Raw genomic sequence first — 14,131 nt, 5'->3', positions numbered from 1 at the left:
TTTTATTTATCGGAATAGAGGCGAAATCAGCTTTGGAACAAACAAATGCTAAGATCGGAGTAAATTAAAATGACCATATACACTTTTTAACATATTTTCTTGGTCGTGGGAAAAGGGCAAACTCAACATTGGCGTCGGAAATTTAATTCACTCGAACCAGAAGTGCTCATACAAGAGCAAAACCTGCGGAATTGTGTGCGAAGCCGCGGGAAAATGTTAATGTTAAATACAAGGGGTTTAAGGAAAGATAAGAATTTTAGGAAAATCTAATTAAACTTTAATTTTGAGTCATACTATAGGGTAAAATTGAAAGAAACTTGCAGTAACGTTCTGAAAATTGTTGTAATTCAGTATTGAAAAATATGAGTTATGACACGTTAAAACTATGTTTCTTGTAATTTTTAACGTAGTTCGTTTCTGAAAAAAATGTGTTCGTCATATGTTGGGGTGGTACCCACTCACCGCATAAGTGGAGGCTTGGCGAATTTAAAAAAATCTGCCTTTTGGGCACTAGTATTTTTGTAATTTTGTTTCTCTCCTTTTTATTATGATTTCTCCCCGATTATTTTCCTTTATTTTGCTGGTAATGTTGAAATAAGCCCAGAGAAAGGTATTTGGAAAATATGTGTTTATGAATGTATAAGGGAAGAATGCCTTTTTAAATTTATCAAAGGATGAAGGCAGCATCTTTTAAGGTGTACATCATAAGTCTGAAACAAGCTATGTTTAATTATATATTATCGAACGACTGCCGTTGAACATTTCAGTTTGTTTTTAGTTTTGGTTTTTTTGGCAAAGCTTATTAAAACTTATCTACTGATATGAATATTTAATCCCTTAAACAGCTGAATTTACCTAAGAAAAGATGGAAATATTGCAAATTTACTAACAAGTACAATACTAACAATAATAATACAAAATGGCATGGAAATTATGAATGAAGATGATTAGCTACATTCCACGTAATATATTTTTTTAACGAAATATAATTTTATAAAACCTCCTTGATTATTTAATTCCAAAAATACATAATAAATGTAAAAGTTTTATAGAAATGTTAAGTTATATTCCATAGTTAATAAAAATTAAGATATTCTGCATATATTGTACTGAGCAAAAATTGAAACACAGTTGTGGTGTAAAACATTTATTCTAAAGTATGGAAGCCAAAATCGTGGTAGGAATGAAATAATATAGTAAATGTTCTGTTAGAATTAAGCGAAATTTGAACAAATTCGGTACTATGTTTAAACATATAAGTGTACATATATACACACAGACATATATTGACGTATTTTAGAAAATATGCAAGCTGAAATTCCTAAAATTATCTTAATTAAATAGTTTTTCTTGTAGGAAAACAATGTTTTCTTCCCCGTATATTTTGCACTGGAAGATAGTAAAAATTGTTGTAATAAAACTACTAAATGTTGTAGGAATGATCGCATCAGATAATTCTCAGAGACCATACAAATTATATTTAGACTTTTCAAAACTACTCATTCCAGTGAATCTTAAACCTTCAGCCATCGAACTTCAGGAAGTTTGTTGCAGTAATTTGTTTCACCGAAATATTACTGGATTAGTAACTAAGCCGCGCCGAGTGGCGATAACGCCTACGCCATAACTGTCAGGATGACATGCCCGATCCCCACCCTCAGCCGCTGCTCCAACAGTTGTCTGCCGTAGATTAGTACAAATTCTAGTTATGTTTATTAGACGATTCTTCCCTTAAAAGCCTCATCTTAAGTATATGGTTGGAAAATACAAGCACTAATTCAAGAAATAAATCTAAATAATTTTTTTCAGTAATATTGGAGAGGTTACAGCAAGAATGATGAATTAAGGGTTAGCATTTTACAAAGGATCTATATTCATAATTGTGTGGTCTGGAAGCAACATTACTGAAATAAATAAACTTGTAAAGAATAGTTTTTTGTAAATATTTAAATAAAATATCTCAAAGAGTTACTCTATAATACTGATTCCACCGAAAATACCTTCTTATACTGCGGAAAGTACCGTTTACAATCTAAACATCTGTTAGATTATACAAGAAACATATTTTCATATCATATTACACATATAATAGTGGTTTTTTATTTTTAAATTGGCGCATCAAATGATTGTTTTCGTTAGTAACTTATAACAGAGGTTTAAACAATCAGCAACACTTTAATTTTTTCATTTCGCTGACTTAAATCTTCGTTATTTTTACAAAATAAGAAAATAACAGCTGCTCCTAAAACAATAAATGTGTTTGTGTAAAATAAAAAAAATACATATCTTCCAGGGGTTTTAATTCCATTAAAACCCTTATTGATAGTTTATCATCATGCTAAATCTTTTATTTGTCTGTTGATGCCATAAGACTGTAAAATTTCATCGTTGTAGGACATAAGAAAATATAACAAAAAATATTGTTCTTCGATGGGTTGCAACTCCATTAAAACCCCTATAAATCTGTATGACAATGCATTAGTGTCTTTATTTAAGTCAAGAGGACATTTTAGATATTTTATATAATATATCTAAATTTTAGATAATTCACGTGTGCCAAACATGAATGATCTAAAATATCAGAGAAACTAAAAGTTGGAGAACTAGTGATGAGAGAGTGAGGATTTTACCTTTTATATACATTATATACGTAGCGATTAAAAAACTAAGAAAAGAAGCTGTATAATCAATTTGAATCCATATTTTTATTCCATCACTCGGTATTTTAGTGGGATATTTTCCAATAGACCTGAGAACTGTAAGGTCATCTCTTGTAACTAAGTTAGCTGATTTTATCCCTCCTAAACATTACTTTCCTTGTGTAAGCAATTCTTTTTCTATGTAAACATCTCTTTTCTTGTATAAAATTGGAATCCACGGTTTGCCCAACAGGAGCACTAGTTCAAAAAGTTGAGATTTTAACACCCAAATTCATTATAAAATAGTATTGAATTTCTTTATATCAGAATATTTACTAGACTGTCAAATGTCAGGTAGTGTATTAAAAGATTTTACGAGCTTTTTGGGTTGTGAATATACGTCTCAAAAGTTCTATTGTGGGGTTCAACAACATTTTTTGTGCTCGGTTTCGCCTCGCCCGTAAATGCAATCTCACCCCGCATAGGTCCCTTTCGAGATTTGTAATGAAATGTACTATTTCATAATACTATGATAAGAGGTATCATCCAGATTTTGCGGTTTGCACCAAAACGTAAAAAAATGCTTACACGATCCAAACTTTGAAATATCTAGCCCTGTAGAGCAATACGATAGGTGCCTGGAAGAGGAGTTTTACCATGATTAGTTGAAGCTTAACCGGCCACTGAATAATTACCAAATCAGCGAACAATACGGCTTCTTTATCATAGGCTGCCAGGTTTGAGATAACATTTGCTGAGTTTATCTCCTTCTTGATTATTTTAAGATTTCTCTTATGATTTTTGGATAATCGTATGGAATTAAAGTACTGTACAAGTACTTTTTTGTTTCATTTTCTGCTATAGATGGTTTTTTTAGTATCCTGATGTTTTATATGTCTAATGTGATATAGGTATTAAGAATTATGTTTCCCAACGTGGAGTGAGCTACAAGTACATGAAGTTTGTAAACTTTAAATGTACTCCTTTACTAGTTTTGAAAATTCCTCCTAATTTTGGGCTAGTTTGAGTACAGTACAGATTTTTTGTATTATCCACTCTATTTTATTAGCCGTTTCTTGGATGTAATAAAGACAGGGTTATTTTTATGTTCATATTTTTTATTTAGATCTAAATGTGCTACATTTTCACGTCTAAGATGAACTTCACTGAAACAGGTACCATTGAGACGATATGACAACATGTGTTACTGCATGTGTGAGTCGCTAAACCAACTACAGTAACTACTGTGTTTTGCATAGCATATACACATGAAAGAATCATAAAAACTGATTAAAACGGTGAGGAGTAATTTAAAAAATAATCTCTCAAATAAAATACAAAATTTAGGATTCAAACAGTTATGTTATTGATATAGTTGATATATCAAATAGATCTTTATTTGAGTACAAAATCTTACTTGAAACTATGAAAGGTGTTCTAAAATTTTCAAAATGGAGAATGGAAAACTTATGACTTGGATGAAAGAAAATGAACAACAAATAACCCGATGGACGTCTAAAATAGAACTATAGGCCTTTGGAAGGTAAGAAAACAAAACACAAACACTAATTATGACCAGCGCAGAGGTTGAAAAACGGGACAAATAAAATGCATTTGATTTTCATGCAGGTACTTTTTAATATTCTCTTTTTAATTTTTTATGAATGGTTATGTAAAATTATTCCTGCTTTCTCTATTTCATATTAAAAGTGTATACGCTTATACGATAAATCACTATTAACATTGTGATTGCGCAATCAAGAGTGAACATTTTTAGTGTTGTATATATTTATTAAGTAAAGGTGAAACTACGTTTTCTGTCAACACACTGTTATTTAATTAATTAAAGGTACGTAGCTATGTTGGAAAATGTTTATTCAATTCAAATGATGAATTAAACCCCGATTCACCTCTGACACTGTCACAGACTTGAATCATGTTCTTCTGAAGATATCTAAACGGTCGGCGACGAAAAATCTCTAAACGAATTCTTTGCATCGTTTCGAAATCAAAGATACCTGACTACACAATCAAGTGTAATCTAGGTAAATAGATATTCTCATTGTCTCCTCTGGTGCAGAATTGAGTGCACTACGATGTTTGTGGCATGAATACAAAGCTAGTGTATAAACCGAGTTTTTACACATAACGTAGCGTGAGAAGGGTTTATTCAATGAGACAGGGTTAAGACGCTGCACTAACCGGAAGGTGAATTGGAATTTAAGTCATCGTTTGAATTAAAAGAAGTTATATTGTGCGCCAAGTGATCTGTCAGATCCCTGTTACAAGGTTACGAGAAACCATTACTTCATGGACCAACTCAATAAGCAAAAGCAGCAGCTATTTTTGCGCTAAAAATCTGTATGATTACACAAAGTAAAACAAGATTAGAAACCATATCTAGTTTCCAAACTATTAGGTTATCGAATAAAAGTTTATATAGGGCTGATCAAATTTATCCAACAATGCTGTGACTAAAAATATTCCTCGATATGGGACATAACCCGTAACAATCTTCTAGTGAGTCTGATTACAAATAATAAACTCTCCTTCACTTTGTAGAAAATAGTTCAAGTTTTGGGGGCAGATAACGCAATATAACCGGTAATAGACTTGTGCTGCTGTAGTAATACAGAACAATAAAACTAATTTTGCTTTTCTTTAGAGTGTTTGTAATGGTGAGTTTGGTGGCGGAAAACTAAACTACCACAAAAACACAGACATATGTAAAAATAAAACTTCAACTACATTTTCAGGCAATATTGCAACTTTACTATAGTACAACCAACAAGTGCAGAGTTAAGGTCAGTAACAATAAATATTAAACTGAAGTACGTGTTGTAGTTACTGTACTTCGTACACTGGTACTACACTAACATTTTAATTTTATTACTTGGTTTACCTGCTTTAGTAAATTACTTTTGGCCGCTTACAGACATATTCTACTTTTCTATCACGAAAAGTTCTACAAATTTTTATCAAAGCATTATAGATAGATGTTATATTGGTGAAAATAGCGGGCCCAGAAACATTTATAAGTACATATCCGTTTTTGGATATTATAGCTATCGGATATTGCACCCCAAACTGAATGGGCTCTGGGCAGATGGCATAACTGGACATGAAAAGAAGGGGGTAAAACTTTTCATCCTGCAACGGAGAATAATCCTCGAGGATGAGAATGGATGTTGACACCGGCTAGTGAGAAAGCCACGTTTGTTCATCAATATCTTCCTATTATATTCAATGTCTTGAATGACTCACTGATAACAATCAGTCAATATACAATTGTGTCACACAGCAGTCAAAACAGGCAAGTACAACAATTATCGTTAGAATCGGCTTTCAGATAATGTTTTTGGAATCTATCCTTCTATTTTCTTTGTTTCCTTCTATTACATTAATTATTTAGTACTGTACCCTCAATCACGACACTATAGTATTAAAAAGTTAAGAGGACTTAGGTAATGCATTCTTCAATAACATATGTACTCGTTAAAATATCTAATTACGCTTTGGACTACATTTGAAAGACACGATTTCAAAGCCATCATCTAATGAATGTATAGACTATCAGTTATTACATGAGGGAAGTTTTAAAGCGTTGTTGCTTGTACGGCATAAACAACATAAATAACACAGCTAGTAAGGATTCTCAGGTAAAGATGACAGTCGAGCAGACAAAGGGAGTGTAAAGTGGTTTGAATTATGCACGACAGATGCCGCCACTCGCAGTGCTTATCACAAAATGGCGGGTAAATTGTGGTCGCTGACGTCATGCCTGACTAATTACTGGCAGTCACGGCGAGCTGTGTCGAGTATAGTGTAGCCGGCAGCTCCTGCCTTAGATCCTTCACTTACACCACTCTCTGGGGCATTAGAGCAGGAATTTCAGTCATTAGAATTTTTTAAACTAGTTCTATTTGCTTCAATTTCCTTTTATTAATAACAATAATTGGCGTTAAAAGATGTAATAGAGATACGAATGCAACAGTTCAAATACGTCTACTATTCCATTTCTGTCCTTAAAACAAATCGTATTTTCTGAGACATACGTTAGAGCAACATCCAAGTAATTCAACCCAAGTTCCATTAAAACAGCACAGTGTATGAGCTTACAAATTTTCTACATCTTGTGATTATCATATAAATATTTGAATTTAAAGGGTTGGCAAGAGGTCGTTTGATTGTTATCAAAGCCAGAAGTACCGCGTTTGTTTTATCAATCGACTTATTATCTCAATTCTCCTACAAACAACCATACATGATAAATGATAGGCTAATGAGTGAGTCAAAACATTTATTACTCCTATGAAGGATGCCGATTACCGAGATTTCAGTCATTACAACTGGTTCTGTTACGGAAGAACAATAATAAGTTGATAGCATTAGTTAGTGAAATCGCATTGTCAATGTGTACTCTCAATCACTTGGGCCATAAAGTGGCCGTCTTAACACGGCGTACAGTTGTTAAGTTTAGAATTCATAACTTGGATACTTAAAAAAATAATAATAATACACTTTTTCCGAGGTACCGTATCAATATGAATGTTTTGGTCGGCCAAGTTTTTACCCTCCAGTATACCAGACATCCCCCAGGTGTACCAAAATATCACCTCAGAAGCTATGAGAGTTACGGAGTCCGACCAATCTACCTGTTTGAGGGAGCTGGGTATATTAAACAGGGTCGGTACGATGGGTTCTACAGCTCTTCCTATAACTGTAAATATCTTATTAACATATTTTTCCATACCAATAGTAATTGATCACACATTACCAATATTAAGTATAATTTTGGGAGGCATTTAAAAGTGTTTGCCGATGAAACCTTTGATTACGAAATGACTTGCAAAAGGTAAATTGGATAATGCATGATTATTCACTAGTGGTACAAAATTTAATCCTTTCAAATCGCTCCAAGAATCTTCATAAAATTCTTGTCCGATTACTTTTGTATTTTCAGCAATGAGGACACTTTTACTGTTACAAAAGGTAAAACACTAGGTTGTGGAAATCTATTTTTTTCTCTCCAGATGAGAACTTTGGAATAGCTAAAAATACAAACACCAATAATTAATTTTAATTTTTTGAATTTTACAGTTTATGCAGTTCATATTATCATTTAAAATCCAAATTTAAATGTGAGCACCTTTTTACAACTCATGAAATGTTTTTCTTGCCAGTGTTGATTATTGAATAAATTGCGTTTTTCTAGATATTTTTAATTGAATAATAACTAATTATATTACATTATATGTACCGTACTGTAACAGATAAATTAAAAAAATTATGAAATTTGAGAAAACTTACAAAGAGATTACTACAAGATAAATTAAGTTATGTTTCACCTGTCATAGACATTACATCAAACTGTGATTTCAGTTCCTATAATATACAAATATATGATTTAACTTTTTCAAGAGCTTACACTAACACATAGTTAGAATAAATCTACCTATTTGAAAAATATATACTATGTATTTATTTCTTTGAGTAATATATGGAACATGCCGTGAAATGATATAAAGTATAAATAAAGCTCCTATTCCTGTATTAATAATTCCCTGTATTTTAACAGTTTCTATCTTCTAAACTTAAAAATCTTTTTTAATAAGTCTTGCTTCAAAAGTCTGCTTATAACTTAATAAAATCATGTTGTTCGAGCATAAAACTGAACATATTTGGTGCAATGAAATTTTACGTTCTGGTAAAACAAGCAGTGTGGGGATTGAGAGTAAATAAATTAATTATAAGTATTTATATTTTGTTCATATTTATTTTCATGTCGAGACAGGACACTCTAAGTCATATTATAACAAAAAATTCTCATTATTTATTGTGATTTTGATTGTAGAAATAGCTGTTTCAAAAAGGTTAAGATTAGTAAGATTTTGTTTCAAAGCGAAATGTTTGTACGCCAGAACGTTTTGTTTTATATGGCCAGATTAGACGAACCTAACATTACAAATGATTGGTTGTCAACAGTCGTGATGACTGGTACAATCACTGAGTTGCTGCTAATCTGTGGTTTTGAAGTATTTGGGTAGCTTCTGCGCCAATCCCGAAACCAAGATTTTTATCAGTATAATGTTATTCAAACAAGGAAAGGGTGTTTACTATCAATACCACGAGATGGAAGCCTACAGTGGAATGTCATTTACTGAAAATTGTCAAACGGAGCGTTATAACCCGGTTCTGGCTTTCAAAGGCCTTTAACTCCATTAGTTCCAGTGCACACACCTCTATTACACTTCCATCCCCACTCCCCCTCCACCCGTATCAAAAAATATTGGAGCTTTAAAATAGTTTTTGTCACTTTTAGGCTTTCAGTAATTGGAATCAGCCTTTACTCTATCGATATTACTTGTAAAAACGAATGTTACAATGTAGCATGGTCAGACAGTATGTACTGTACTTTAACATGTAAAGGTAAATAAATATTAGAAAAAAGCTAAGCAATTTCAACTAAATTTAAGTACCTAATTATTAATCATTTTAATACAATTAGGCAGTGTCTTTTATTTTATTAAACAAAGGAAATTCCCGATTTCGGGTAAGCATTGGAGATTTCGCGTTTCTAAGTTCTTTTCAGCTAGCACACATATTCGCCTCTGTTACTTCTGTAACTTGTATTTATCTTCATATAACATCCCCATTTTCCGGTCTATATGAATTGTAGTTTCTCACAAATGTATTGTCGTTTCCAGTGCCACTGGCATGGCCGTTGCAAACAATTATCGGATCAAATACTCGTAGTATAGATACCAGAGTTTGAATGTTAACCACAAAGTAACTAATAGAGCTACAATAACGGGAATTGCATAAACATTTTACATACTTACTTCTAAGTTTAGGTATATAAACTGTCGATATTAGTAAAAAAAGGTTGTCAGCACTCTTAGCCTAAAATATAACGTCCAAATTGCTTAGCTAGTGTGTTTAACCGATTTAGATCAAAGTTTTATAGGTCATGAAAATAATTTTTATTAAAGTACTATTTTAACTTCTGCTGGTACTATTCTTGACCTCGGCATTGGTTACGTTGTAGTGTTAAAGTAATAATGATCTTTGGCGTGTGTTTTGTATACCTCTATTTGCAACATTTCATTTTTATTACAGATTTAATCGCACAAACTCCTAGACTACCGTGGCTATACCGCACTTCATATAATCTGCGTTTAGCAGAAATAAACAATCCACATTTTTTGTAATTTTCGTTATCACAGCTATATTAGTTATTTTAAGGTTTATATTCACACTCGTAATTCTATTCTTTATGATCCGAGAGTTAGCTAGTCTTAGGCGAAATATATTATACTATATATAATTTGGTCTTCAGGACTTCGATGAGTCCAAGATTTTGATTTGTTTCAGAATATTCATAGAAAACCCCAGAAGATGAAACAGGTCTAACATCATCTGGCACAGAACGGTTCACTTCTTGCTGGTTAGTAGCACCAGTAGCTACCTAATTGGAGTAGGTGACCTGAAAAAGTGACGTAGCTGTTATCAGAACATCCTATTGGATGTGGCCAGAGGCGGTATGTCACCACGCTTGAGGGATAAAAAGGAATGCCCAAGCAATGTTATATACTCCTGTTGAAACTAATTCAAACACAACCCGACGCTGCAATAGTCAGTTGTTTCAATAATCCCTTGAAGCATCTCAGCTCTTGGTCACAGCGACCAACGTCCCACTCTTTAAAGTTTGCCGCACTTTCGTGCTCTTCTTGGGATACATTAAAGAGAAGTTCTCTTAAAACTCCCTCTTTAAGTGGTTAACATTAAACAAACTTCATTTTGGTCCCCTTTCAAAGCGTTAGCGTCAAGTTCGGATCGACACACGCATCCACTCTCACTATGCTGAGTTAGTGAATGGACCTCCACATACAGCACGAGGTACTCTCATATCAAAATAACTACACCCAGTTCATTTTTATTCTTGAATTCTATAATTTCCTAACAATGGCTTCTTCACAAACCTAAAATACAGAAAGGACCATGTGCATATATGTATCTCAATATGAATTCAATTCATACAAAAATAAACAACCAAATATTGTTAAACTCTTTATAAATTTTCGTAAGTCAGTACTCCTTCAGACCTAACATTGTATAAATATTTACAAAAATTGAGTTATTAAACTAACTAGAAAATATGATCATTGCCTTCCTAGATGTTGAAGTGTCTTTAGAAGAAGGCTTGCTTAAAACCAAAATTCGGGTTAAAGATAACAACACTATGCAATACCTAAATATACTAGCTGCCACCCTATACACGTAAAAAAGAGTATTCCAAAAAGTTTAGCCATTCGAGCAAAGAATTTATGTAGGAAAAAGTCAGATTTCATAAATTATATTAACAAATTAGCTAACACATTCATAAAGTTAAATTATCCTGACAAACTAGCAAAAATAATATTATAAGGCTGAGAAATTTTAATTATAACAAATATTTTCCTCTCGACGAATCAACATTTACTACCGAATTCTAACTAAGACTTAACAAAATAAACAGTATTATTATTATCAAAACTGGTTTTTATATTAAAGAATCATCATCGGAAACTAAAGAAGATATATTTTGAAAACCACCTAATATCTTTAGAAACCAAAACACCTTTAAAATTTGTTAGTCCAAACCAATATGAAAAAACCATGGATTATAAGCGGTTGCAAGCCCTGTCAAAAATCACGTTGTTGTTTATGCAAAATCATAGCCTCTAGTAAAAATTTCAGCAGTAACATAACTAATAAAACGTATCGAATTACAGGAACTATTGATTGAAATTCAAGCAACATAATAATAGCTAATAATATATTAGCTAAAGTGTAATTTTTGTAATAAACAATATAATGGCAAAACGTCTTTGCATTAGAATGACAGGTCACCGTTATAATATTGTTCATAGAGATGACAAGCCCCTCACTGTACATTCCAGGGAACACAATCAAAACAAAACTGAAAATTTATAAATTAAAAGGCATCAATATTGTCGCATAACGTGCCAACGAAAATATAAATAGATTTAATTTGAGAAGGACCGAAACTGCTCATCTACTTATATCAAAATTTCCTAGGGTTTGAAACTTCGTTATTTTCAAATAATTTGTTTTTTTTTTACTCTTTGGCATTTCTGATGAAACATCAGCTGCGAGGTATTTTTCCACTGTTTATTATTCAATTAAAGCTATCTTTTCTTATTTCTATTTTCTAGTTAGTTTAATAATAACATTTTTGTAAATACTTATACAATGTTACGTCTGAAGAAGTACGCTGAGACGTACGAAAATAATCGCAATCCCAAATCCGAAGCCAACGGCTGATCTAACCTGTGAGCAAAGCGAGCTTGGTTGTTAGCCTATGTTTTTGAGTAAATTAATGCCTGTTATAAAACTAATAACTGATAAATTATGATAAATACACACACTTGCATGATCATCGCCTGTAAATGAGTTATGATGCGGGGATTACATATTCTTGCATTGAAATGAAGCACTAAAAATTTCAGCGTACGAGTTTCGTTTGTGCTTTACTTTGTACATTGTTTCAAAGAATATTGCAAAGTATAAATATGTTATAAATACTCCAGAATTTTCAAAACACTAAAAATTAAATATTTTCACCGTATGTGGCTCACCAGCAAAACGAAAACATTCAAAACGCACTATGATATGTTTGTTAATAAAAGCTTGAAATCAATATGTTTGATGATATAAGGTAGATTAAAGCATGCCTAGCATCATACTTGTTTTGCTATTAGTAAGTACGGCTGTGCGGCACTTAAGCGTTTAATGTGATTAAGTGCTGAGTCTAGGGTTTGCACACTACCTGGGATCTTAATCTAGATCCGACTTGGCGAGGTGTAAACCATGGCGTGGGATCACTGGACGGGAAGAAAACATCGGCTTAAGTACAGGAAAACTCCACTGGGATTATATCTTAAATTATATTATTAGTGTATCACAAAGCAGGGGATTCGTTAGTTCATGTTAACAACGGCGACAAGGATAACACAAAACCGTACTCCTCATACACAACTGTTAAAATTTCGAAAAGATTTGAGATTTTCAAAAGATTGAAAAAATAATTTTAAGAACTTCAACAAAAACTTTCTTTTTAATTAATGAGGAAGTTCAGGGAGTTCAGAGTGAGAAACCTTAACTACCTTACTCTCAAATACACTAACCTAACATTAAGACTGATTATCACTTAGATTCTGTTGATATCACTTAATCACTTGCTTATACGAAGACAACCCATTATAGTAGTGTCAGTTTTGTATAGTTTGACAAGTTTTTAAGAACTGATTATTTTTTTATTTCTAATTACTAGTTTTTTCATTACTAAGGCCGGATCAGTAGAAGCACGAAATCAATAATTTTGGAACAAGAGAATACACAACCTTATAATTTTGAGGAGATAGTTTGTGATTAAGTTATAGCCTATGATATCTTATACTGGACAGTTTTAGTAGTTACGTGTAGTCCTTATACTAAGATGGTACTCAAAGAGAGAACAGAGCTCACAATCATAAGCTGAGTACGCAAACACTTTCCAAAAATGGTTTATATAAATATATTTATTATATAATATATATTATTATATTATACTTTATATCATTGATAACAGAATATTGTTAATGTCCTTAATTGGTCAAGAATTTTAATTTATATGGATTTTCCTAAAATACTTATACTTTGACTCCAAAACTACTGGGCCAAATTTTATAATTTGGTAAGTGCTTCTATCACGAACACTATACAGTTGTTTAACTATATTAAAATGGATATTGAGATGATAACATATTAACCTTTTTAAAAACGGGCTATAAATAACAAATGATTGTATCGGTGACAACAAAGACACCCATCAAAATCCTATGTCATTTCTCTTTTAATCGTACTAAAAGGCTAAAGTCTATACATTTGTCTACAAATTATTTTAACGTGTATTCAGATTACGATTTCTTTAAATATTGAATACACACATTTCTTTGTAGATAAGTAAGTATCTCGTATTTGTTCAGTGTAGATGTTCTTGTAAGTGTTGACAGCATGCTGTATTAAATTTCTAAACGTACACAGGTTCTATACTTTTGTTAAATTATTTCTTTGGGTAACTAAATACTTTAACGCTGATAATGATATGTGATAAGTGATATCTGACGTTTTGTTCATCGACAAATGAACATTTCCAAAAACATCGGTGCAAAAAATAGCTAGGTTACAATATAAACCATCACTCACCAGTGAACTCGAGTCCGCCCAGTTTCCACGTTCCCTTCTTGGTGACAAGAATACTACTTGGACACACGTTCCTATGCAGTACGTGACCCGAGTAGTGGAGGAACGACAGCGCTTCCGTGATCTACCAACAACAATCAAACAGTTACTACCAATAACCCAATTATTATTTGTTTACAATTATTATACATACAAGCTACATTTTATAAGTTCTTATCCAGCTCAACGATTTATAAATAAATATA

At 32.3% G+C, this 14,131-nt stretch overlaps 1 protein-coding gene across 1 annotated transcript in view; it reads right to left on the bottom strand.

Moving 5' to 3' along the window:
• The window catches only part of LOC124368632 (SCY1-like protein 2), a 156,129-nt gene that overhangs the window by 56,077 nt on the left and 85,921 nt on the right, over positions 1-14,131 (bottom strand). The window contains exon 3 of the mRNA XM_046825871.1: positions 13,890-14,010. Within this exon, the coding sequence (XP_046681827.1) occupies positions 13,890-14,010 (121 nt within the window). The remainder of the gene's footprint in view (positions 1-13,889; positions 14,011-14,131) is intronic.

This window comes from Homalodisca vitripennis, chromosome 1 (assembly GCF_021130785.1).
Source record: "Homalodisca vitripennis isolate AUS2020 chromosome 1, UT_GWSS_2.1, whole genome shotgun sequence".
Lineage (NCBI taxonomy): Eukaryota > Metazoa > Arthropoda > Insecta > Hemiptera > Cicadellidae > Homalodisca > Homalodisca vitripennis.
The sequence above is the reverse complement of the archived record's forward strand: the minus strand, read 5'-3'. Positions and strand labels throughout refer to the sequence as shown.